The 25,405-nt window shown below is 40.5% G+C and overlaps 3 protein-coding genes across 4 annotated transcripts; 2 read left to right on the top strand and 1 right to left on the bottom strand.

The window, feature by feature from the left end:
- Positions 1-6,896: 6,896 nt before the first annotated feature.
- On the bottom strand, positions 6,897-14,000 carry znf511 (zinc finger protein 511). Of its 2 annotated transcripts, XR_015107819.1 has the most exons (7): positions 13,763-14,000; positions 13,574-13,647; positions 12,238-12,439; positions 11,960-12,084; positions 11,342-11,593; positions 11,009-11,149; positions 6,897-7,564 (listed from the first exon to the last, which is right to left on the bottom strand). XR_015107819.1 is itself a non-coding variant. In XM_086168953.1 (6 exons), exons 1-6 carry the CDS (start codon positions 13,940-13,942, stop codon positions 11,077-11,079), a joined length of 906 nt encoding a protein of 301 aa, XP_086025079.1. In that variant the 5' UTR covers positions 13,943-14,000; the 3' UTR covers positions 10,576-11,076. The 2 variants fall into 2 exon arrangements, 1 of the variants encoding a protein (XP_086025079.1); XM_086168953.1 differs by lacking the exon at positions 6,897-7,564 and having other exon boundaries at positions 10,576-11,149.
- On the top strand, positions 8,256-9,698 carry msx3 (muscle segment homeobox 3). Its single transcript, XM_086168969.1, has 2 exons — positions 8,256-8,816; positions 9,024-9,698. Exons 1-2 carry the CDS (start codon positions 8,450-8,452, stop codon positions 9,428-9,430), a joined length of 774 nt encoding a protein of 257 aa, XP_086025095.1. The 5' UTR covers positions 8,256-8,449; the 3' UTR covers positions 9,431-9,698.
- Positions 14,001-14,644: 644 nt separating the features above from the next.
- Positions 14,645-24,855, top strand: adam8a (ADAM metallopeptidase domain 8a). The gene is made up of 25 exons (XM_086161801.1): positions 14,645-14,925; positions 15,110-15,219; positions 15,307-15,380; positions 15,486-15,564; positions 16,166-16,242; positions 16,634-16,865; positions 17,239-17,316; positions 17,470-17,538; positions 18,193-18,362; positions 18,444-18,525; positions 18,629-18,771; positions 18,845-19,022; positions 19,107-19,196; positions 19,299-19,494; positions 19,579-19,660; positions 19,744-19,921; positions 20,359-20,445; positions 20,518-20,602; positions 22,173-22,281; positions 22,368-22,563; positions 22,845-22,889; positions 22,986-23,042; positions 23,465-23,515; positions 23,587-23,676; positions 23,999-24,855. The coding sequence occupies exons 1-25, from the start codon at positions 14,880-14,882 to the stop codon at positions 24,041-24,043; spliced, it is 2,649 nt and encodes an 882-aa protein (XP_086017927.1). The 5' UTR covers positions 14,645-14,879; the 3' UTR covers positions 24,044-24,855.
- The last annotated feature ends 550 nt before the right edge of the window (positions 24,856-25,405 follow it).

Below are 25,405 nucleotides of genomic sequence, written 5' to 3'. Positions count from 1 at the left end.
TGTGCAGCTCACCTGCAGAGGGGAGACTATGGGGCTATTCTGAAGCCCAGCAGCTGCCAGGGCAGAGAGGCTGGCACCCAGTGGGAGAGAAAATAGCAGCCACAGAGCTTTTCAATATGAAGCCACTTAGTAACAGAAGGCATGTGCCAAGCCTGCAAAGCCAGAATGAAGAGTCACCCTTTGGAGTTCACAAAATATTAGAAGAGAGAGACCCATCTTCTCCCCTTTTTCTCCCAGAGTCCCTTCTTATCCTTGCTCCTTGTCTGGCCTGGCTTGTAGAAATATAATGCCAAAGACAGGAAGAAAGAAAGGTTTGCTATTCACCAAGATCCAGCGTGGCAAAGGTAAGCATGTAAATTTGGCAAAGCAACAACAGGTGGGACGGCGGACAGGACAACTAGAGTCGCCGTTTCCGAGAGCTCGATGAACTCCTTGTCCTGCGGCAGTTTGAGCTGTGAATCTCAGAGGCTGAGGGCCACACAAAGCCTCTTTTCTGTCAGCGGGCTAGCTCCCACACTGGCGCTAATTTACGATGCCCTCACAGCGATTTCCACAGTCAGAAACATTCAATTGTGTTTTCCAGCTCATTAAGCATCAGCACAACAAAGCTTTCATCTTCTTCTTCCATGCATCTGCCCTCCACCCATCTTCTTCCCCATATCCTGCTGTCAACTAATCTGCCTCTATTTCCAGGCAAAAAGATCAAGAATCAGGGGTTCACTGCCCTTCCTCAAATTAAATAATTTCCCTCCGTCGACATCTAATTCTATTTCTGCTGGTTTCGTGTTTTGGTTTGTTTAAACAGCCCCTCGTTCGACTACTTCCCTCATACAAGAGCAGGGGAGAATTTAATGGTTGTTTATTCAGGGGCCTCTGCTGTGCCCTCCCATCTCTTTCAGAGTTTCATGGGACGACGTGGAATCTATTGTAACTCTCTAAGATTCAAGTCAATGTATTTGTTCAGGTTTTCACCATGCTGACATCACAAGCTCACCCCAACATTCTCACAGGCCACGACTCAAAACCCTCTTTTGAAAATCAATAGTTTAATTGACTCGGTACGCACATGTAAGATTAAAAGGACCGTTGAAGTAGTGCATTGCTTAAAAGTTGGAAAAGTATTGAGGGTCTGGGGTGATAACATCATGCCGAATCAATCAATTATTTGTTCTGCAAAATGTGTACCATGGTAGCAAACACAAAAACCTACTCCTACCATCCCGAGTAAGGCATATAGCCCCAATTCGTTCCAGTCGTGACTCCTCTGAAGCCAACATTACCAAGGTTTTTAGTGGATGATGAGACAGCAATTTAGTGGCATGATCACTGGAGACACAAGCGCCGACAAAACCTTATCCCACCCCATCTGGACACTGAGCTACGCTGTTATATTATCTACAGTTTACCACAACAACAATTAAATTCCTTTCTTTACATAAATCAGATTAAATAAGCACAATTTTCCAAGAAATGTCACTGTTTTCTATTCCGTTTGCAGCATTGTAACAACTAATCTAAATATGACTCAAAATAAATGGTACGTTGCATCAACAACAACTTGTGTGTGCTTAGACAGCTCCTCAATGGTCATGACCGAGAAAAGGGAACTTGAACTTCATATTTTGATAAAATTATGTTTTGACGTTTGAAGGTCAATAGGTAGTTCGTTAAGATTTTTTAAGATTTTTTTTAAGTTACATTCCAGCATTGTTTTATTATGATACTTGAAACAGCAATGCGAAGCGGGGTGTGGGGACTTTTGAAACTTTGCTTTATCCAGCCTTGAGCCAAGGACATTAAAGCCTTATTCTGGGCTGCGCAGTTAAATTTCTTTTATAAGGTTGAAGCGTCAAACAGCAAAATCGAGAACAATTGCTTTGAGTCAAACAAACTCACTTCTTCAATAACTCATAAAGGCATATATGTTATGATTCATTTGTTCCCCAGCAAGGGGTTTTACCATTGAGACTTTTTGTCCACTGACTGGACGCTCTGACACATACTTTTATCTCTTTAATTCTCCAGCTGGTTTTGTGGAGAAAAAAAAAAACAGACCAAAAGGGCAAAGAGGGCTTTCCTTCTAAAAGTAAAGTGCTCTTTTTTAACTCAGTCATTAACCATGTTAGTCACCCAGCTGAAGGCACACATCATGCAATATCTTGATGCATTTTGTAACTCTTGTCATGCAAAAGCCATGATAAATCAACTATATTGTTGTTTTTTCACTCTTCAACAGGTGTCTTGGTTCCTACTTTTTCTTCTCTCTCCTTCCCCTGTTTTATCCATCCGAGGCGAATGACTGAAAGGAGGAACTTAATGAGCAGCTCAGAACACAGGAGAAAAATGTCTTTGTTTGTTTGTTTGTCTTTTCAACAAAAATATATGTTAAATATAAAATATATGTTATCACTTTTGAAAGGAAGTAAATAATGAAATCCTATTGATTGATTCCTTTCAGAGGGCAGATTCTAACCTCTACTGTCTGGGGGATTGTTTGCAGCAGACATAGCAGGCTGCTCAACCATTTAAGACACACAGCAAGAGTGATAGCGATATTATTTGTTATAGTTATATCCTAGAGTCAATCATTTGACCATAAAAAGACCAAAGTGTTAGACTCCGCCAGTCCTCGCCATCCCTCTGTAAGACACTGAAATGTTGCTCTAATTACTCTGAGTTTTTAATTAGCTTCAGTTGAGTCCTTCTAAATTTCCAGACTGAAACTAAATGTGTGTGTGAGTATGTGTGTCAAGTTTCTTCTGCAGCATTAGTCCTATGATGTCCCTTTCATCTCCATCACGTGTATACAACAGATGCTTCTACTGTCATAGCTTGACAATAAAGAACCAATGATCATTTGCCATCTAGTGCACCAAACTCTTACATCATCATCTTTGTCATCACTCAGCGCCGATCACTGTCTGACTCCTTCCTGCTGTCAGCACTGTCACCGAGCTCAACTCAACCCCTGGCTAGCTCCAGGTTAAGACAGGGTGTCCAGTTCCATTTGTTCCCCTCCATTCCTCTCAAAGCGCAACTATTCAGCAACAGTATCTCTGTGTTCTCCCTGTTATCACCTGGCTCTGCAGGGAAGACTCACTGCTGAGCCCCCATCAGCCAAACACCCATCTCTGTCAGGCGCCATGTGGAACGCGCCCCCCTGTCACCTAACCCAATATATTACATAGAAAACACATGAAGGAATAATAATGCACTCGCTGCTCAGCTGTCAACACTTTCCCCTGGCTGCAAAGCCATGCTAACATATGGAGGATAAATGAAAAGCACTTAAGCAATCAACAATCCCATCAGGTAATTACCAAGGTTTCAAGCATCAAAAGCAAAGGAACAATTTGTCCCCTCAAAAAATAAAATCAGTGGAATATATTCTCAAAAATTGGTTTGTCAATAAAAAGGAGTGAAGTGGCAATAGTAGGGCTATGTTTACATTCGTGATTGCTAGTCCAATACAATTTGGTTCTTCTGTTTCATGATACGATGACTGAATGAAGTTCAAATCATTTTATCCCTTTTGAATATGAGAAGTTAAGCCTCAATAACAACAACAATAACAATAAAAAAAGGTCTCTTTAATTTTTTATTATTTTGCCATTTTGAATAATTGATGTTTTTATCCAATTGACAATATTTCACCCATCTTCAGTTAAGTTTTGTCATTTTAAGTCAATTGTATTTCAATTTTACCATAATTTGAATCCATTTTAGGGCATTTTTGTGCTAATATTCAAACTATTTGTAAATCATCCAAGCAACTTTTATATGATTTTCAGCACATTTTCAGTTCATTAAAACTAATTTCTGTGTCATTCACTATGCATTTTATTTATATGTGCTCTGAATTATGCATTTAAAGCAACCACAATTTTCTAAACAGGCGCAAAGTTATTTTGAAGTTTCAATGTGGGATGTAGTGCTGAGATTTTGGTAAAGGGTAGAAACTTCAGTACTACAGACTTGTTCAAGCATTACCGCTCAATGGAAAAAAAAACTCTGAGCTACTTGTTGATTTCATTAAAGTATCCTGTCATGTTTTCCTGACAGCCTCATAAATGTTCAGAGGTGATATTTCATTCTCTATATCACCAGAAGGCTTTTAGGGAAAAAAGTAGAAAAGGTTAAGCACTTAATAAGGCTTGGCATCTCATAGAAGAAGTGACACTTTTCACGGTTGGGGTCAAAAGGTAAGATCGGACCTTGGATGGGGTAAGATAGAGTAGCAGCTTGAATGACTAAACATGCTGATGTTTCAGAAGATGAAACACCTAATCAAGGCAGACATGCTACAGCAGTTCTCCTCAGGCTCATATCAGATAAGTAGAAAATCAGTGGGAGACCTGAGGCCTTTTACATCATGTTACCATGTTTGGCTTGACGGAACCTTGAGTGATTCAAAGCTTGAGAACAGATTGCACAACTTTTATATTTTTTTAGTAATTAATTTATAGCCATATAAATTACTCTAATTTACCATACAGCCCCTGCTAAAACAACAGTGTTGGTGATAATTTGCGCTCTACAAGTAGCTTTAACAACATAAATAGCACACAAAATCAGTGATCTTGTGGAAGATTTGCTTATATTACAGTACGTACAGTGTTTGCTTGCCATGTGACAACATCATGTGACGGTAGGTCATGGGAAAAGGGTTGATATTCCGTGACGGGGGTTAATTACACTCAAAATAGCTCAGTTCAGAGCTCGCAACAATAAAACTATGGATCCATGTCACATGATCTGTATTCTCTTAAATTTGGAGATTTACCAGAGTAGTTTGTTATTTTTAATCTCAATTTGCAAGCAAAGTTCTATGTATTATTTGAGAAATAAAACTAAGAAATGGACAGTATAACTTCAGCAGCAAAGCCTCTTGCTGTAAATGCCCTCTACCAGTATTTGCATTCGATTTATTGGTTTATTTCACGTTGAAAGATCAGTTAAAGGGCACGCAAAGCTGACTTTGTAACTTCTCTGAATGGAATGGACCTGATACCTTTTTGCCAACTTAATGGCTACTGACTCTTTATTTTGGCAGTAAAAATAAAATTAATTCATTCAGAGTGTGACTTATTGTAAATGTCGGCTTAGAAAGTTTGTGATCTTACATCCATTAACATTTTCACATACCAATGTTGGCAGGTCCACCCAGACACAGGATAATGTTCTGTTATGCTTCATCGGGCAGCCATCTCTTCTCTTTTAAAGATGATACATTTCCAATACAAAGTTCCCTGCTGTGTGTTTCATAAATGTTTATCCCAAATGACGCCCGGAATGTTTGCTTAGGAAAGCTGCAAGGCCTGCCAAGTCTCACGAAAGAGAAAGATTTTTAAAATGAATTATGTAAAGCCTGCCTCGACATGTTTGATTCAAAAGGAAAAATCTGAAAGCCACACTTACCTTAAAAAATCCTCCACTTTACAAGCCAGCAGGGTTCAGAGAAGTGTGTGTAAGCCTGTGTGTGTCTGTAAACTTCTATATTTTCATTGAAATGATCACTCTGCTATATTTAGATTACCGCACATTATTCACAAGATCATTGTAGAGATGCAGCAGAGACTAAATGGGTATGTAGGTAGTATGGTGATTAGTTTACCTCAGTACAGATCATTTTATATATATATACACACACACACACACGCACACACACACACACACACACACACACACACTGTGAGAGGGAGAGGGAGGAAGAGAGTATAATAAAGAAAAACTAAAAAAGGAAAAAAAAAAAACACCCACTCATTATTTCCAGATTACCAAAATTTTCCAGGAAAAATAATTCAGCACTTTAGCTGATAGATAACACTAATTTAACAAAAGGTATGTGTAGACAACTGTGCAAAAATACAGCAGTAAAAGAAAGTTGTGCGGACCAAATTCTGTGCACTCATTATATATATCTCCAGCTAAAGCGATATTTACATGGAGAGAGGGAGAATGTAATGTTGTTGGACACTAAATTAGAGCCAATAAAAACTGTTACGGTTCCTCAGCAATCTATCTCTGTCCCACAGCGAGGGAAAAGGGGAGAGGGAGCAGACAGGCGCCAGTCACAGCAGGATCAAAGCAGAAATGTACCTCGGGGAAAGAAACGGTTAACTCCATTTAACCGATTGTCCCGCAGACAGCCAGTGTGCTGCTGCAGGCCCAGCAACCGTTCCCAAAAGAAAAACAACTCCCATGTATTAAGTTTCACTGAAAATGATTTGACTTGATTTGAGGTGCTGTGAAACAAGGCCAGTTGGATGGGCCTCTTTAACTTGATTTGGGGTTTCACTGTCTCTCAAAGGGATGACAGACAATGAACACAACGGCTTGAAATGTGGCCAAAAAATTCAAAGATTATTTGATTACCAGATATTAGAAATATATAGTGATAATATCGCCACAGTACACAAAAAACACTGTCGAGTACATCCTGGGGATACCTTCTGCCTTAATAACCTGCGATGATAAACTTTTGTCAACGTATTCTCAAACACAACCTTTGAGTCAGAGGCCTTGAAAATAATTTCCTTACAAAATATTTCAATGAAGTGAATTACACATCTGTCAAATGCTAAATGTGCTATAGCATATGCATGTGTATATTGTACACATAAAATAAATGTCTGGCCATTAGAGGAATGCAAGGCCAATATTTACCATCCTTTTAGCTCTGGTCAGCTCTCCATCAACTCCAGAGGGAAATATTTTCACTCTGTTGCATAATACTTCGCCTTTTTCACCAGCTAAATGCTAACTTTGTGTGGTGTTTACTGCTGAATAGCACACTTTGGATTTATCGGCTGCCCACACATGACGAGTCCTGCGATAGCCATCGAACGGAAAACCAAAACAATAAAATAAATCAGTTCTGCGGAGCTTATGGGAACTGCAGGGTGTGATCATATTGTGGCATGTTACAGAATTTACATGTGATCTCATCACTAAAAAGTTCACAAAAAATGTTTACTGTTGGTGTGACATCCTATAAAGAGGAACAAATTCACTCATTGTTTGATTTTGATTCACAAAGCTGTTGCAATGCAAAAGAACTAGCTGAGGTTAGTGACAACATAACACAATTAAAGACTACTTTTATAACCATGAAAACTGAAGTTCCATTTCATAACCATGTATTAACAGAAAATCCGGAGGTGGACTGATAATTGATTCAGAAGGGTACTTTCCAGAACTAAAAAAGCAGCACAAAAACAGAAATAACTTGATCTTGATGCATGTCACTTTATCCCAAAGATAAATCATGCAACAATTGCATTTATGGTGTGTGTGTGTGTGTGTGTGTGTGTGTGTGTGTGTGTGTGTGTGTGTGTGTGTGTGTGTGTGTGTGTGTTTGTGTGTGTGTGTGTGAGAGAGAGAGAGAGAATAGGGCAGTGTGGTTCAGGGGGCTAGAGGAACGGTCGTCCTTGGAACTGAACATTCGTGGTTTGATTCGATTCTCTGTTCCTCCTATCCTGTCGAAGTGTTGTTGAGCACTGAATCTCCAACTGGTCCCCTGGCGCTTTTCCTTTGCTGCCTTCCTTCTGCTCATGGTTCATCCCTGATGGGTTAAATGCAGTAGTCAAATTTCGCTGATGTTATGCTCTATCTATAACTGAATGTGAAAATACAAGCATTTCTTTTTAAATACATCATGCAATAATCGCACTTATATTTGGAATGTACTGTATGTTTGTATGTGTGTGTTTGTTTCTTTAAATGTATAATTACTTTACTTCAACGTACTAAATAGCTTAAGTTCAAGTTAAGTGAATGTGGTCGGGGTTCATTTTAGATATAGCAAATATGTGTAAAGTCAATTTTGACTGATTCTTATCTAATCCATCATGAAACGCAGATGTTTCTTTCCTACAAATAAAGACGGATTTTTTTCCAAGTACTTCAGCTAATCCTGCATAAAATATACACTATAAAAAAAGGTTATCACAGGAAACATAGCAACTTCGCTCCAGTGAAAATACATAAAAACAAACTTGATAAAAGCAATCAGGTGAGTCTAACGGGAGGCCCGACAGTTTTTCTTTCCGTTCCTTGAAGAACTAGTCGTGTCTCCGCTGTCACTATAAGTCCTGGACCTCAGTGACTTCAGGGAGACTCGATATTGTGCTTCTAGCGAGTTTTATAATCGCGGTGGCCACGAACTTCACCGCTCCATCGCCAGGCTGCTGGCCAACCAGAGACGCGCTGGGCGGAGTCGCGCACACACCGCGGCTGACAGATAGGGCGGGCGGCGAGGTGAAAGAGGAACTTTCTGCCACTTCTGCAAGGGGGAAGAGACGTGCCCGCGCGTAAAAACCCCGCATAGATCACGCAACTCCGGCGCCTGGAGTCCGGGGCGTAACATCGCCATTCCCCGGCTGAACGTGGGACAGAAAGGCAGTGGAAAAGAGAGAAAGAGCGGGCGGGCGGCACGAGTGTTGGTTGTATGGCACCGCAGTCGTGCGTCATGAATCCTGCGCAAGGATCGCCACCCGCAGCCGCTCCGGGGGAGACCTCACCGGAGCGCCGCGCCGCCCCCGCCGCAGAGGTGGGAATCGACGAGCTGGAGCTGTCACCTGTCAGCAGGTGTAGAACCATGAGCTTGGATCTGCCTTTCAGCGTGGAGTCGCTCATATCGGACAGGACGCCGGCGAAAAGACTGCACTCCCCCGGGCCAGCCCCGGGCTCCGTCAGACCGGAGGACACGGAGTGCGCGTCGCCGGCGGGGCTTCGACTGTCCAAAACGGACACGGGGGTTCTCAACGACAAGGACGCCAACTCCTGGTTCCAGACTTCTCACGCATCCCCCGCAAGTGAGTTGCTCTCCTGTCATCGTCTTATGCAAATAAATTAAAATGACCTGAGCATCTTAAAATCCTTGCATAAAATAGCGCCCTCAATGCGTTAAATATGAGTGAACTTCATTGTGTTTATTGTTTCTAATTCAAATGCGATACGAGGAAAAATCTTGCCGATGAAAGTATAAACACTACTAATCAAAAATGTAAATCTACTTGCAGGACTTCCGAGCCCGACCCCGTGCAATCTAAGGAAACACAAGAACAACAGGAAACCCAGAACTCCCTTTACCACCACTCAGCTGCTCTCACTGGAGAGGAAGTTCCGTCAGAAACAGTACCTCTCCATCGCGGAACGAGCGGAGTTTTCCAGCTCCCTCAGCCTCACAGAGACCCAAGTCAAAATTTGGTTTCAGAACCGCAGGGCCAAAGCCAAAAGACTGCAGGAGGCCGAGCTGGAGAAACTCAAGCTGGCCGCCAAGCCGCTGCTCCCGGCCTTCGCCTTCCCTTTGCCCCTCAGCGCATCCATGGGCGCGCCGTCCCTGTACGGGGCCCTAAACGGACCAAGGCCCGCCGTGCCTGTCCCGGGACTATTCAGCGGACCATACGGGATGTACTACTTGTCTTAACCCCCACTAACCCTGAGCATTTTTTTTTTATCGGAAACGCTGCCTTTCAAGCCCTTCGAGCAAAATAACAATGACTGAAAACCTTACCTGCCTTAATAATTTACACCACTTAAACCTTAAATATACATACACACATATAAATGCTTGTTTAATTATGGCGGAAATTTGAGATGGTGTGATAATATTTTGGCTTTGTCATCACACAAGTGAATTGGTAAAATGATCTGGTTTAATTAGAAATAGTTTGGGGTTTTTTATGCCAAGAAAAGGAAACAAGTTAGGCCTTAAGAAAAAAAAAATCAACTCCTCGTTTTTCATGACCTTCTAAAATTTCATGGATACCTATTCAAGGGCTATTGTATGGCAGAGAGGACGCCATGTGATTTATTCAAAAAGGAAGGGTTTTCTTAAAAATAACAGACACATGAGCGCAGTTAATGGATTAAATTTTCAACTGTCAAATATACTTAGAGCTTTTCTGTCAGTATGAAGTTCTTTAAATGACACTTAAATCATAATGAGGTTTATTTAAATGTTAAAATTTCAAGATCAGAAAATAAAGAAGAAAAAAAACTTGACATGTAGCTGTACTCAGGACCAAGTGCATCCACCCAGTGATTGATCTTTCAATTTCAGAGGCCTTGCAGAAGTTCTTTCCTTATGAGTATCACGACAAAAAAAAGATTTGAAAAATCCTAAAGTGCATGAAACCACGTCAATCAAGCCTTCATAATCCAAGACACATTTTTCCCTTGGATTAAGAATTCAACAACCATATGGCAACAGCCAGTCAGCCTGTTTTTCTAAACCAAAAATGTATCAGGTCACTGCCAAGTCAGTTCTGTCATGTTAATCAAAAGGTACCAGCAGCCAATCAAAACTGATTTCATTTACAACAAAGTGTAGCATTTCATAGCCTCAGAAATGCACTCATTTTATCCACTCTTGTTATTTTAATTCACAGTTCAGGTTTCTTTTTCAAATAAATTTAAACCGCACTGTAAATTTCAAATGTTCCCTACTTATTTTCAATTTTGTGATTACAATTTTGAGTAATTTTAAAATGTGCTTTACATCATTGTCCTTTAAGTTATATTTTACCTCAAAGGAATATTTTTGCACAAAGTTAAAAAAAAAGTAGCTCTTAAGAGAAAGAGAAGAGAAGGCAGCGTTGGTTCAGTAAATAAAAGCTGATGACTATTTTGCAAACTGAACACAATTGATGGTGTTGCATCAGCTACTAATGTACAGTTTTATAATTCATTGGTGGAAAAAGTGAACACAAATATTAAAAATCTATTATGTAAATATGATTGATTGTTGCATTTTGTACTCAGGGGGCTTTACAGTACATTTCTTAATTGGTCTGTAAATTCTATGTCAACTGAAATTATAATGTTTTGGTAAACACAAGTATGAAGTGAACATTTGCCAACACAGGTCACCATGAAAAACCATTCATGCTTCTTGCTTACTTGTTGTTGTTTTTTAACATAAATACATGTGATCACTTAAAATCAAGAACACTCAGCGTGGAAGACGGGAAAGACAAATGAAGCAGAAAAAGGTTTTCTTTACCATCATAAATAATTGTCCATTGCAGTTTTACGTAAACACGTTGTGACAGACACTGTCCAAAAGACGGCTTATTTCCTTCTTCCTCTGCTTCCTCTGAAGCTTCGAACAGAGCCATGACCAAAGCAAACAGTTGTAGGCACCCTAGAAGAAACAGAAATTAAATGGATGTTGGATTCTATATTTAATAATGCTTTAAAGAGTAAAGATGTTGTTAAAAATGAAGGGCCATAATTTACGCCATCAAAATATTATGGTATATGACCCTTTTAGAATGAGATGAGACAAATCCAGCCGTATCAGTGTTTTGCAGGGAGCACTTGTTGAAAGCCTAACCTGTAGGAGTATTGTGGTTTCGGGCAATCAGCCCTTGTGATGTTGTGAGGATCTTCCCGCTCCCTTGAGGAGGCAGAATTTGCAGTTGGGATGGTTTCCCCCAGTGACACCTGCATCTCCATTGATTCTTCCAGCTCTAGCTGTCTGGGCTTCAAATCACAGAGAACTTCACACACACCCTCAGACCTGCACACATCGTCGGGGACCTCCATGGCTGTGTCCTTCTGGTGCTGTGTATTCTTCTCTCGAAATCTTTTTTTAATCATGAAAAAAAAAATTAATGGGCATATTAATGAAGAAGCCTTGGATGATGTAGGGTAATAAAATGAGCTCTTAAAGAAACACTGCTTATGTAAATATAAATGCCAAATATATGGGGGGGATAATTGCTCTTTAGCTGTCCACCATAAGTAAATTTTTTAGCACAAGAAATTGTTTTAGATACTGTACTGACAGTAGATATTTTATCTCTCTGAGTTGGATTATTCGGTATCCTAACATTACAAACTTGCTTACTCTCAGTATTCAAACACCAACAATAAAGATCCGAAGGGACTGTCTCAAACCAACAATGTTTTGCCGCCATCTAGTGAACTCCTTACAGAAGTGCAGTCTTACCCTCTCTCCTTCCTGGTTTTGTCAAACCTGAAGTCTGGCGGGTACTTGTGAGTCATAATGAGGTGGTCCTTCCTGTGTTTAGAAGTCCGGAACTTCTGTTCACAGCCCTCCACCAAACACCGGTACTGAAAATTTGTAAAATGGGCTCAAGTTGGACTTGAATTACTTTTGGTGTTGAAATGTCTGTCTCCATTGCCTGCGTAATGCAGAGTATCACAAAACACGAGCACAAACCCTTTCGGGAAAATATCAACACAGGTTGTTTTTTTTTAACTTACCATATCTTGACGTTGGGCAAGGATCATAAAAACAGAGTCATGCCACTCCTGAATGTGAATATCTAGTAGTCGGGCAGTGGGTAGGGAGCGACGGCAGGAGCAGCACACATGGCGATGCAGGGAGTTGTAGTGGTGCTCATACTCTTCTACAGTGCTATGGATGGCACTGCAGCCAGAAATGTGACATGCAAACTGAGACACACTGCAGGGAAAATGAAGAGAAGAGGGATTAGCATGTACAGCACTGGGATTATAGTTAAATTGTTTACACAGCTAGACTAAGGAGCAGGCAGACTTGTGGCTGAATATCCTGCACACTCGGGTGAAGAGAGGGACAGAGCTGTCAACTGATCACCCCCTGGTGGTGAGCTGGCTCTGATGGGGGGAGGATGCCGGTCAGACCTGGCAGACCCAGACCTTACATGAGTCTGCAGAATATCTGGCGTCCTGGAGTCCCCTGTCGTAAAGAGTTTCAACTCCCAGCTCTAGCAGAGCTACAACCACGTCCCGAGAGAGGCGGGGGACATTGAGTCAGAATGGACCAAGCTTCCATTGTCGAGGTGGTAGACTGGAGCTGCGGCTATAAAGTGGTCAGCGACTGTCAGGGCGGCAACCCTCGAACCCGCTGGTGGACCCCAGCGGTGAGGGATGCCGTTAAAATGAAGGAGTTCTATCGGACCTTTCTGGCCCGTGAGGCTCCGGAGGAAGGTACCAGCAGGCCAAGCAGCATGCGGCTTGTGTGGTTTACATCCTGATCGTGGAACAGTGGACCAGCTCTATACCCTCAGCAGGGTACCTGAAGGGGAACAGGAGTTTACCCAACCAGTCTACATGTGTTTTGTAGATCTGGAAAAGGCATTCGACCCTGTGCCGAGGGCAATCCTGTGGGGGGGCTCTCCAGGAATATGGGGTATTCAGGGTATGTCCATTTGAGAGGAGGCCACAAGGAAGACCCAGGACAGGCTGGAGAGACTATGTCTCTAAGCTGGCCTGAGAATGCCTTGGGATCTCCCCAGAGGAGCTGGACCATGTGGTGGGGGAGAGGGAAGTCTGGGCCTCTCTGCTCCGGCTGCTGCCGCTGCGATATGACTTCGGATAAGCGGCAGCAGATGGATGGATGGGCCATACAAATGACCTCAGTGACTGAAAACTCACTATGTGAGTGCTGAATTTTGCCTTGACAACTGGGATAGGCTCCATCATCCCCTGCAACCCTGAGTGCAGGATAAGCGGCGAAAGGTGGATGGATATTTGCCTTGAATGCACCTCTTTCAGGTGTCCACACAGAGTTGTATTGGTGGGGTGCGTCATTGGCTTGGCTACCTAAATCCCATACCTCGGTGTGGGTTTATCGTCCGCCTCTGGGATGTACAGGTCCTGGAGGTACATGTGTCTGTGAACGTCTCCATCCTGTAAATAGATAGCGACTTTCAGGACATTTTTAATACTTTTTGTTTGCGCCGTGAAGGGAAACTTCTTGACACGGTAGATATGTATAGTACGGTAGCTCGTTAGCGGGTGTCACCTCGAACAGCTCGTGGTCCTTGTGCCGGTGGAAGACCTGTGGTCTGAACTCGAATGGATTTCCCTCCACGCTCCGCCTCCGTTCCCGCTGCTGCGGATTTCCAACTAGACCCCCTTCGTCAAACGTTTTCGATAAAATGTCCCCTACCGTCGAAGAGAGCATGAACTTAGCCGGTAACATTGTTCCCCAAAAAAGAAAACTCGGAAACGGCTTCGCGCGAAGCCTTCTGTTTTGGTTGTGGGTGTCGCGGAATGATGTCGTCACAGTTTTGTAGTACTATAAATGTCTACTGTAAACTTATTATGATTTTTCGATCCTTTTTCTGTTCGTTTTTGGAAGGGCGAAAAACAAAACAAAAAATAAAATAAAAATATCAACTTAGAGGAGGACATATCTCTCGCTGGACACTACAATCTCAGCTGAGAATTTTATTGATTTGTCGTCACAAATTTCCCCTTAGCAATTGATAATATGTCCCGGTCACAAATTCTACTGGAACAATCGTTGAAATAGTCCGAGGTTCTGAAAGTTCTTGTTATCTTAAACAATAGCATAAGAATTAATAACAAGTAGGGTATTTTGTCTGTTTTGAATTTTGCCCACAAGATAGCGCCAAAAACCCTCTGAGCTGCTATGACGTGCTCAATTTGTTGTCGTAGACGTTCCATCAAAAAAAAACCGAAACGTTATTTTTTTCTTAGTGATTTAATGTTAGAAAATGAAAATTTTGCTTTTATTATTTTGCCTTACAGCCACCAGACATTTGATAAGAACTTAAAACAGATTTAAAAAAAGTCTTAAAGTCTTTACATATAGCCGCTCCCGACACACACAAAAAAGTCTATAACCAAAATATCGATAGAGTGTACTTTTCACCTATTGAAAAAAAAAACAATTTGTCACAATTATGTTTGGTAAATGACGTAAATGAGTCACAGAGTACCGCACAACTTAGGGGAGAGAAACGTTTGACTCTTTGGCTGGGGCGGTGAATCATGTGGTTCCTGTCAGACAGCGAAAGGATATTGAAGAAATAGAGGGGCGGAGAAATGGAGTTCCTCGATTTTTCTCTCAGACCGTTAAGCACAGAATGACAGAGTAAGACCGATAAAGCAACATGTTACAAACTGGACACTTTATGTGGATTTTATTCTTCTTGTTAGGTACGGCACAGTTTCTTTCTTTCTTTCTTTCTTTCTTTCTTTCTTTCTTTCTTTCTTTCTTTCTTTCTTTCTTTCTTTCTTTCTTTCTTTCTTTCTTTCTTTCTTCCATCCTTTCTTTCTTTCTTCCTTCCTTTCTTTCTTTCTTTCTTTGTCTTCTCTTGTAAACCACTGATGGTGCTTGCAGGGACCCTTGTGGGATGTGTGAGGATTCGACCACATGTGATGAAGTACGAGACCGTGACCCCTGAGAGGCTGAGAGACTCACCTTACCACACTGATTCTGCCAGGCATCAGGTAAGTAATAGCACACACACGTTATAAATAGATCAAAATAGTCACTTAGACAATCCTCTAAATGTGTATGTCTGCGTGCGCTTATAGACGTATCCTGATGTACTCCAGTATTGTTTGAGAATAGCAGGACAAAACTGGACCCTGCGCCTGGAAAGGAACAAGTGAGAAAAGTTCAGATGCTTCTATCATCCCCAAATGCAGGATCTTCTCTGTTCTTTCTTCCTTGATCTGTTCATTTCATTCACACATAAAACTGATCTTTCCAGGGATCTCATCGGGAAAAACTTTTCTGTGACACACTATTCAGAGCAGGGGACCAAAATCACCACAAGGCCAGACCTTGAGGTATACAACCCTTTTTTTCTTCTATTATCAGCTTGTATTTTGATGTAGTGTTTTTGTAGTGCAGCGTTTGTAGTTAAGAATAAGACAACCTTTTTATGTGGGTGGTTTGGATTTGTTACAATTTCACAAGGCTAAAATCATCAGAAGGCAGGATATGTATTTATTTTACCTTTTTGTATTAATTTACCCTGTAGGAGTTCAGGTCCAGCTGTATGTATCCATAACAATCAGGCTTCATTCATTAATATTGAAGCTTAATGGTCTACTTTTATGGTGGCTTACTTATACTGGCAATTGTGCATTTTAAAGCAAGTATCTTATTTAAGATATTGAAAGTCAATAAATTAGGATATCCTATTCTATGTCCTATTTTTGCATCTGTCTTTATGTGCAGGCTGTTTTAGAAAAGAAAAGGAACATCAGGTGAAAGCATTCTGCCTTATCTCTCAGTCACAAACCTGCATATAAATAAAATCTGATGCAATTTTACAATTAGAGCAGTTTATATCCTGAAATTGTCAAATGACAAAAAACACAATACACTAGTATTACTTATAAATCTTTCTTTTGGTTCCCTTTTTGCATGATGGCATCTGTTCAGGTCCACTGCTACTACCATGGGCACATAGTGGGAGTGGAGGACTCCACTGCCAGCGTGGAATTGTGCTCAGGAATAAAGTGAGGATCACTACATGCAATTCTTTTACTCCTTAATAGAAATTAAACAAAGTTGATTTTTTTTCCATGGATGACCTCCTAAATTTAATAAAACCCATGTGTGTGCTGTGACTCATGACTTGTGTGGTCAGACGTTACAGTGTCCCACAGCATCAATTTCCTTCATCAAGATGGCCAACAGACTGCATGAAGGTTCATGTCTGGACAGTAACTTAATTAAGAAAGACAATGCAGGCCTCTGAATAAATCTGCCTTCTTTTTGCTGTGATACGGAAATTTATGTGAAATGATGCCAGTGATTGTGAAGAATACATCGAATGAACTCCGTTCTTCGTTACACTTCCAAAAGCTAACATAAGAGGTGTTATATCCACTATCTTTGGATCTGCAGGGGGTTTGTGCAACTTCTGGATCAAATGTACCTGATTGAACCGTTGGCCAGTGGAGACGCCGGATGGGAGGCCGGCATACCAAACTCTGAATTGCACAGCGATGAGGGTCCTCATGCTGTTTACAACTACAAACACCTGAGAAGGAAGAGGAGCTCCTGTTCCCATGGAAACACAACCACTTTCTATGATCACGGAGCTCGTCCATCTGGACTGTTCCAGCATAGCAGTCTGGTAAAAAAACACAAAATGGACCAATAAAAATCTAGACAAGGGTTTGAAGTCCCCTCTTAAACTGCTGACACGGAAAATTAACCCAATTCTAAAACTTGTATTTCTAAACAATAAAGAAGGCAGAGACATGAATAGGCTGTAATTGAAAATAGGTTATTGAATTATAACATTCACGTCCGAAAAAACTATGAAATATTTTCATCAGGATCAAATAAGAGGACTAGATAAAAGCAAGTCAAAAAGGGAGTTACTTAACTTGTTCAGCTTATAGAAATAAATGGATATGACGGCATTAAAAACATAACTGATATGATAGTGATACTCAACACTGTTTTCATATATCCATATTTTTTTCCCCCACCCTGTCATTCAGAGAAGCAGAGCTCCACTTAAAGAGCACAGGAAAAAAACAAGAACAGTGGAACTTGCAGTGGTCGTGGATAACACCGAGGTTTGATTTATTTCTACCTTTCTAACAGTCTGTAGCTTATTCATTTGTTAATTCTACTGTAGTCTGCAATATTAAAAGTCACGTTTTGCCACAGTGAAATTCATATTTTCATATTTGAGATGTTATTGACACATATTAATCACCTCTCTCCAGTACAAGAAATTTGGCAGTAAAAGGATAATGGAGGCAAGAGTGCTTGAAGTAGCAAACCATGTAGACAAGGTATGTATGCTTATAGTCTCATGGAAACAATTCAACTTGGTCTCATTATTATTAATGGTTATCATGAACACTCAGATAACAACAACTTTCCCCCCAATCCATTGACAGCAATGATCTAAAAATTATGCTGTTACCTCATTTAAAATGTGTTTCAGGTTAATTTTTGTTCGGATTTATAAAAGCCCACCTCCCACCTTAAGCCGTAATTCAACTTTTCACATATTTTCTTTTGCTTCAGAAATGCAGTACAGCCACATTTTATCACACCCTCCTTTCACAGTGGAATTCAGAGATACAGGAGAACTGCCTTGATAGTATCTGTTCCTTACGGATTGGAAATTGAACAAGAAAAGGAGAAAAGAAAAGTTCTTTCACTGTGAAGATGTAACTTCAACTGAGAATCTTCACACCTCTGCTGAATATTTTCACACATCACATTATTCTGTTCACATACCCTCAAATATTATGGCCAAAATGGATAAATAAGATATCAATGAACCAAAAGTGTTTTTCTATAACAGGATTATAAATATCACTTTAGTTCTGTGCTCAGAGCAATCTACTCATAATTCCATTTAAAGCTATTTACCGAAGAAATCACTGAACTTCAATTTAAATACTATATTCAAAATGTATCCCACTGCTCTGTTTCAGTTGTATCGCCCTCTGGGTATTCGTGTGATGCTGGTCAGCCTGGATATCTGGTCATATCGTGATCAGATAGATGTCAGCACTAATCCCGAGCAAACCCTCGGTCGTTTCCTCATGTGGCGTCAACAGAACTTGCTGCCACGGACTAAACATGACAATGCACAGTTCATCACGTAAGATATAGCCGTGGTCAGTCCTACAGCAAAAACGCTCAAAATTGTATTTGAACATTTTGCTTTCATTCATTCATTCAGAGGCGTAGATTTCAATGGTGCTACTGTTGGCCTTGCAAATACAAATGCAATGTGCACTTCGACCTCTGGTGCAGTCAATGAGGTAAGCAGTTTGGAAAATGCTTATTCAATGAATATAAAAATATGAAATACCCAGTTTTTCAGTTCTACTCAATGCTTCCTACCTTTGGTCGATTAACCCACAGGATCACAATCATAATGCAATTGGAGTGTCCTCTACTATTGCTCATGAGTTGGGTCATAACTTGGGTTTGTCCCACGACTCTGAGTATTGCATCTGTGGCTCTGTGACATCGGAGAAGGGCTGCATTATGGCTGAGACTATTGGGTATGTTTGCCCTATTGGCTAAACTAATCATAAATGGAGTATTCTCAAACCCCAATATTTTGTCTTTCCCTAGAGATGTGTACCCAAAGCATTTCAGCAGCTGCAGTCAGCAACAGCTCAGCAGGTACCTGGAAGAAATCAACCCAGCTTGTCTACTTGATACTCCCTCTACTGATCGTGTCTATGGTGGACCAGTATGTGGAAATGCCTTCCTTGAAGCAGGAGAAGAGTGTGACTGTGGCACTGTGGAGGTAAGCAATGCTCACAGTGGCGTACATAATCAAAGCACCAGCAAAGAACACTGGATGATAATACCCCCCTCGTCTTCCCCTAAGGAATGTAAGAATCCCTGCTGCAACGCTACTACCTGTAAATTTAATGCAGGGGCCAAGTGTGCTGAGGGTGAATGCTGCCGTAACTGCCAAGTAAGTTCTATTCATATTTTTACAGACACAGTCTGACAGTCTGCCTTGGTAGTATGAGTCTTTCAGTACCCGTCACCATCTGTGTTTCCTCTCACTTTGCAGCTGAAAGTGGCTGGCAGCGTCTGTCGACCAAAGGCAGGAGACTGCGACTTGGCAGATTACTGCACTGGACTCTCCGCAACTTGTCCTACAGACGCCTACAGCCAAAATGGCCTGCCCTGCAACCGAGGGAAGGGATACTGTTACAATGGACAGTGTCCATCACGACAGGAGCACTGCAAGAGGCTCTGGGGCCCAGGTATAACAACACTTCTGTTGTGATATGCTTTGAACTCATTTCTGTTTGGGCAGTCAAATGTGTTTTTGTATTTTTTTTCTATAGATGCTGAAGTAGCCGCAGATGTCTGTTTTTTCCAGTATGGAACCTGCAGAAAGACACAGTTTAATTACAGATGTTCCAGGCAGTATGTTATCAAGCAACATCATGCCATATCTTAAAAGTGCAATATGGCCCGTTTCAGGAACCAATGCTTTGTGGTGTTTGCAGAGATCAATTATGCGGCACACTTTTCTGCTCTGGAGGCTGGAAATTTCCAGTGACATCCAAGAAATCCTTCGCCAGAGTAGGCAAAGAACAATGTAATGAGGCTACTCTGAAACCTGAAGACAATTTTCCAGCGGACATCGGCATGGTTCCTACTGGTACCAAGTGTGGCAACAACATGGTAGGAAAACTGACTTGTTGACAGGTAGCGTCGGTAAAATTTACAGTAGGCAGGCAGAAGGTTGCCACTGATCCAGAGACAACAATTTCAGGGTGGCAGGTCATAGACCTTGTTGTCTCAAAATGTCGGCTTTTTGTTGTAAGAGGTTGGTTCAAAAAACACAAATGCTGCATCAGTTCATGACAGTCTAGCCTAAGTAATGATGTTTTCCTGACGAGTGTTGTTTCTTGAGTCGTTTGTCACCTCAATCCAAATAGATTGTCGAAATTTGGGATAAGCCCAGTTGTATCGTACATAATTGCTAATTAGCATATATTAACAAATGGTGTTCTCATCACCAGTCCTTGAACCACTGTCCTGAAAGTGTTGTCTCTGGGTCTGCATCTATCATAGAGTCTAAAATCTATGTCTCTCCCATTGTCTCCACTGTTTCCCAGGTATGCTACAACCAGAAGTGTCAGGATGTAGGCAACATAAACGCATACGGAACAAATGACTGCTCTGCCAAATGCAACAACCGTGGGGTAAGAAACTAGACAGCATCCCAAATGTTTTGAACTTTATGGCAATGGCATCATAACTGAGTTATCTGACAGGTTTGTAACCATGAGAAACAATGTCACTGTGAACCTGGCTGGGCACCACCTTTCTGTGAAATGCAACACTCAGCACTACCTAAAGGTACAGTACACTTAATGCTCACATAACTTAGCATGCATTTGATAGTCAGCATCTCTCTAGCAGCCTCTTTTTTTAAGTAATGTTTGAACTTTTAATGTCCATTCTTCACACATAACTATACTCTGTGCACAATTATTAGACAAGTTGTATTTTTGAGGATTAATTGTTATAATGCAACTACAATGCTCTCGGTCAATCAAAAATGTTAAACTCTCAAACCTGAACATTTAAGTAGTAAAAGTGAAGTTTAGACTTTCTCAAGAAAATATCTATATGCACACCATTATTAGGCAACTATTAGTGTACGGAAGTGTTATTCAACTTAATGGAAAAACAGAGATTTTCCCATCTCACTTGTTTATTTTCACCTGTTAAAGTGAGAATAATAAAATTAAAATGTACACATAAACATTTCTGACATTAAAAAAAAAAAATCAGATATAGCCACCCTCCTTTTTTATAACAATCACAGGACTTCCATTCACTGAGTCAGTCAGTTTCTCGATCTGGTCAGAATCAACTTTTTTTGCAGCCACAACCAGCACCTCCAAGACACTGGTCATTGAGGTGTACTGTTGAACTTCAATGTAAATTTGCTTACGAAGGACCCAAAAGTTCAGAGTTGGGTTTAAGTCAGGTTAAGAAGGGGGCCATGTCAATGGTTTTTCATTTTTAAGGCCTTTACAGGCCAGCTACACAGTGGAGTACTTTGATGCATGTGATGGAGCATTGTCTTACATACAAATCAGTCTTCTTGAAAGATGCAGACTTTTTCCTGTACCACTGCTTGAAGAAAGCGCCTTCTAAAAATTGGCAGTAGGTCTGAGAGTTAATTTTGTGTCAATTTTCAACCTGAAAAGGTCCAACTAGCTCATCTTTAAAAATACCCTCCCATACCAGTACCCCACCGCCACCTTGCTGGCATCTGACTCGAAGTGGAGCTCTGTGTCCGTTGCTGATCCAACCACAGGCCCATCCATCAAGTCCGTCAAGAGTCCTGTTGCGATCCTGTTGAAAGCTTGATGGTTTTGTGATCATGCCCCAATATCTTAGTTATTTCAAGAATGCTGCATCCTTCTGAAAGATTTTTTACAATTTTTGACTTTTCAGAGTCAGTTAAATCTCTTTTTTGACCATTTTTCCTGAGGGGAAGAATCTGACTAATAATTATGCACACCTTGATATCATCCCTTGTTACACAAATACACATCACCTAATATGCATTAAATCCAATAAGCATTCAAGTTTATACAGCTTGGAGTTGGACTTTATGGATAAAATGATGATATGGTCAAAATAATCACTTAATAATTGTGCACACAGTGTATGCCTGGTCCTCTTGTGCTCTGTTTCTTTCTGTAAAACGTAATACTTGGAATGGAATTCTCATGGACTCAAACAAACTGTGCCCTGTTCTGACCTCAAATAGGCATTGCTATTATGGAAGTCCCCTATTAGTCGTGTCCTGTGTAAGCACAGTAATGATATTACAGTTAGTTGGTCCTATGGAGTTACATGTGGTTTCCGGACCAATAAAAGGTTATTGATAACAGTCTGTCTGTGTCTGCAGGAGCTGGATCTGTGATTACTGTTTCAATCATAGTAGGCTTACTTATAATATTGGTCCTGGTTATTGGGGGTTTGATGTGCTGCATCAGAAAAAGGCAACCTGGAAAGAGGTATAGAGAAGTGTTTTTTTTTTTTTTTTTTACTGTCACACATGTAAACTCAGTGTCAAGATCACATTGTGTTTGTGATTTAACAGGTACCCCAAAACTACCTCAGGACAATCCAATCCTGTTTTTCGGTCAGGAATTGTACGGGGCAGCCCTCGTCTTGGGTCAACAACTATTAGCCAGCCTATGTTTGTCGAGTCCTCAACCTCTCAAGTATATAAACCCCTGACTCCTGCTGGCAGAACATCTCCTGGAGACTTCATACCCAGCAGAGCTGCTCCTCGGGTTAGTTCGATCCCCAAGCATTTTGAGCTTCAGAGCACATTTCTCAAATTTGGTTCTGTATTGGACACAACAGTTCAATATTTCAAATGTGCTAGTTATTAGTTCCTCATTATTGTTTGTTTTTGGTGGCTTTGACATCTTGTACAAGGAAAAGAGTGAAGTTTTAAGCATTTAAGGATGAAAGCTGTTTTTTTAATCAGCTTAAACAGAATTAACATCCATTATAAATAAATAATATGCAAGCCTTTTCTTTTATTAATTTCTTGCATAATGCCTTACAGCCCCCAAGAAAAGTACCAGCTGTACCTCAGCAAAAGCCTCAACAGGTACGCTGAGTTCAATGTTTTGCACTTAATTTGAATTGAGCAAAGCAAAGCTTCATGTTTTTGTTTCTACTTAAGGCAATCAATGTGTTCCCTTAGGTTGTAAAGGCACACATGTGGCCCCCAACCATTCCAAGCAAGTCTGTCTATCCCGAGGTAAAAATCACTAATGTGTTTTCATAGTTTTAAAGGACGCTCAGCCACCCACCCTCACACACCAACCTCCTACCATCCCCACCCACAAAGAATCATCAAATTTTATTTATCTTTTTTAAAGGTATTTAAAATTTCTAGAACTACAAATAATGGAAAGAATCACAATTTTAGAGAAAAAATCTCAACAACAAGAAATTATTCAGTCAAAATAATAGATACATGATTTCATCTACATCTACACATTTAAATGAAAGTAAAATGTACCTTTTCCTCATTGCTTGAAATAACTTGTGTTGTTTCATTATGTATTAGATTTATGCTACTGTATATATAGAGAGAGAAAGAATCTGTACATTCATCATATAGTATGGGTCCATTATTATTAATGTTGTATTCTTTTTATGCTCACATTTTCTCGCCAGACCAAGCCACTACCCCCGTCTAGACCGCTACCACCACTTTCATCAAAATCAGTGAGTGAATTTGCAAGTCACTTGAACTTTGTATATTGTGCCACTTCACATGTGATTGTCTGCTCTCTTAGGTCTTGAAGCCGGTCTTGAAGCCAAATCCACCAATACCACTAAAACCGAAGCCCTCGTTTGTCTCATCTCCACTGCCACACACTCAGCTGGTAAGTATACAGAGACCACCAGACATTAACCACAACTTTACTGACTCATACAAAAGTTGGCCATTGGCATTCAAACATTCTTAATCTTAGTCAAGGAATTCACATTTATAAGGAGGCCTGTGGCTGTGAGCATTGTTCCAACATAGCAATATAATGAATAAGCGGTGGCTCAGTGTTACTGTGTTAGTGAGCACGTGAAATCCCCTGGACTGCTGCTGAGTAACTTGCATAAAAAATGGCGTGGGCAGATGATAAAAAGCTACAATTACAGAAAGAGACACTCATCCTCCTAAATGTTTATAACAGGATTTTTTTTTTTCAGTTTGCAGGGAAAATAGCCTTGATTCCCCCTAAAAGGCCCAGATGACTGAATGAAAAATTGCTACTGGCATTAACATCAACTATGTAAGAGAACGTTGAAGATCCTCTCAGGAGACATCTGTTAACCTTAACATGGAAAGAAGTTTTTCTGAAGGATCAGGTACAATAGGTGACAATAATTGGCTGTTCAGTCAGTGTTGTCTCTCTCGAGGATTACCATGGTCTGTCCTGCATATTTAGGCTTTAAAAAAGTATTTCAATGCTGAAAGCAAGAATGACAGATTAAACATTCATGATATCAATGACAAATGGCAATATAGCCATGATGAGGTGTGCAAAGGGAAACCTCTCTGCCTTGATCCTGGTATATGTGAAGACTTAATGAAGCAATGCACTGTTGATGCTGTTACTGTTTTACTAACTTAGCCCTTCTGCACATGGTTTTGGTACTGCCTTTTTGACGGATCATTTTGTTGTTTTAATTGTTAAGGGATTTTAAAAATGGCACCTACATGGGCACTTTACAGATTTTTGTCGATGACATAACACAGAGGTAATTAATTTAATTTGAACCTTTTCTTAAAACATCTCTTTTGTAGGAGAGTATGTTTGACTTCTGGCAACATGAAAATGAACAATGTATGAAGATTGTGTGCTTGCCTAATAAGTGTTGATTGTTGATTTTGTATTCTATGCAGCAGACTTGATCACACTCTCCTTATTTCACAAGGCAAATGATTGTTTTTTTCTAAACTTTTTAATGAAAAATTAATTTGAATTGTTTATATTTATTGAGATTTTTGTTTATGTGTTAAGAATTGTGCTTGAAATAAAAGCCAGTCATCAAACATGTGTACTTTTCCCCATCGCTTATAAATAAATAAAAATCTCTGCCCTCCGGTCTTGCACGAGAGATCTGACGTCACACGTGAATGAGTTTTGACGTCATATAGCGGAAGGGAAAATTAGCTATAATGTCTGAAGGGTGGGTCGGGGGGCACATTGACTACATTATGCAGAAGTTGGGTTTTTAAATACCTAATTCAAATGTAAAAACAAACAAAAAAAAACAAGTGTCTGACAGGTCATAGTTTATATAAATGTTTATTTTGTGCCGAGCGGCTACCAAGAGGGAGCGCTTGACTGAAACGTACTGTCACGTCACCGTTTTAATTGCTGAATTGGATTTCAAAAAGCAAGAAAACACACAAAGTGGCGTTACACACCGCCGAAGAAGAACAAGCAGGAATAAAATATTTTTTGATAATGGGCACCAAACTCGACGGAACACTTGAGGCCATGATCCGCGTTGCCATTAACGATGGCCTGTCGCTTAGCAACGGTTTAAACAACTTGTCGGCTAGTAAAGCCAATACGCTAGCACAGTGAGACCCCTTTGATATTCAGA

This window comes from Fistularia commersonii, chromosome 2, assembly GCF_037954325.1.
Source record: "Fistularia commersonii isolate RoL2024-O1a breed Wild chromosome 2, RoL_Fcom_v1.0, whole genome shotgun sequence".
Lineage (NCBI taxonomy): Eukaryota > Metazoa > Chordata > Actinopteri > Syngnathiformes > Fistulariidae > Fistularia > Fistularia commersonii.
Note: the sequence above shows the minus strand (reverse complement) of the source record. Positions and strands in the feature narration are given on the sequence as shown.

Bases quoted from the DNA above. Each gene is read 5' to 3' on its own strand.
- msx3 (XM_086168969.1), top strand. From the start codon at position 8,450: ATGGCACCGCAGTCGTGCGTCATGAATCCTGCGCAAGGATCGCCACCC. The intron at 8,817-9,023 runs GTGAGTTGCTCT...ATCTACTTGCAG, and splicing joins TTCTCACGCATCCCCCGCAA to GACTTCCGAGCCCGACCCCG.
- znf511 (XM_086168953.1), bottom strand. From the start codon at position 13,942: ATGTTACCGGCTAAGTTCATGCTCTCTTCGACGGTAGGGGACATTTTA. The intron at 12,440-13,573 runs GTATGGGATTTA...TTTTCCCTGCAG, and splicing joins GACGATAAACCCACACCGAG to TGTGTCTCAGTTTGCATGTC. The intron at 11,150-11,341 runs GTTAGGCTTTCA...TGTTTCTTCTAG, and splicing joins AAACCACAATACTCCTACAG to GGTGCCTACAACTGTTTGCT.
- adam8a (XM_086161801.1), top strand. From the start codon at position 14,880: ATGTTACAAACTGGACACTTTATGTGGATTTTATTCTTCTTGTTAG. The intron at 16,866-17,238 runs GTAAAAAAACAC...CCTGTCATTCAG, and splicing joins TGTTCCAGCATAGCAGTCTG to AGAAGCAGAGCTCCACTTAA. The intron at 18,772-18,844 runs GTATGTTTGCCC...GTCTTTCCCTAG, and splicing joins ATTATGGCTGAGACTATTGG to AGATGTGTACCCAAAGCATT.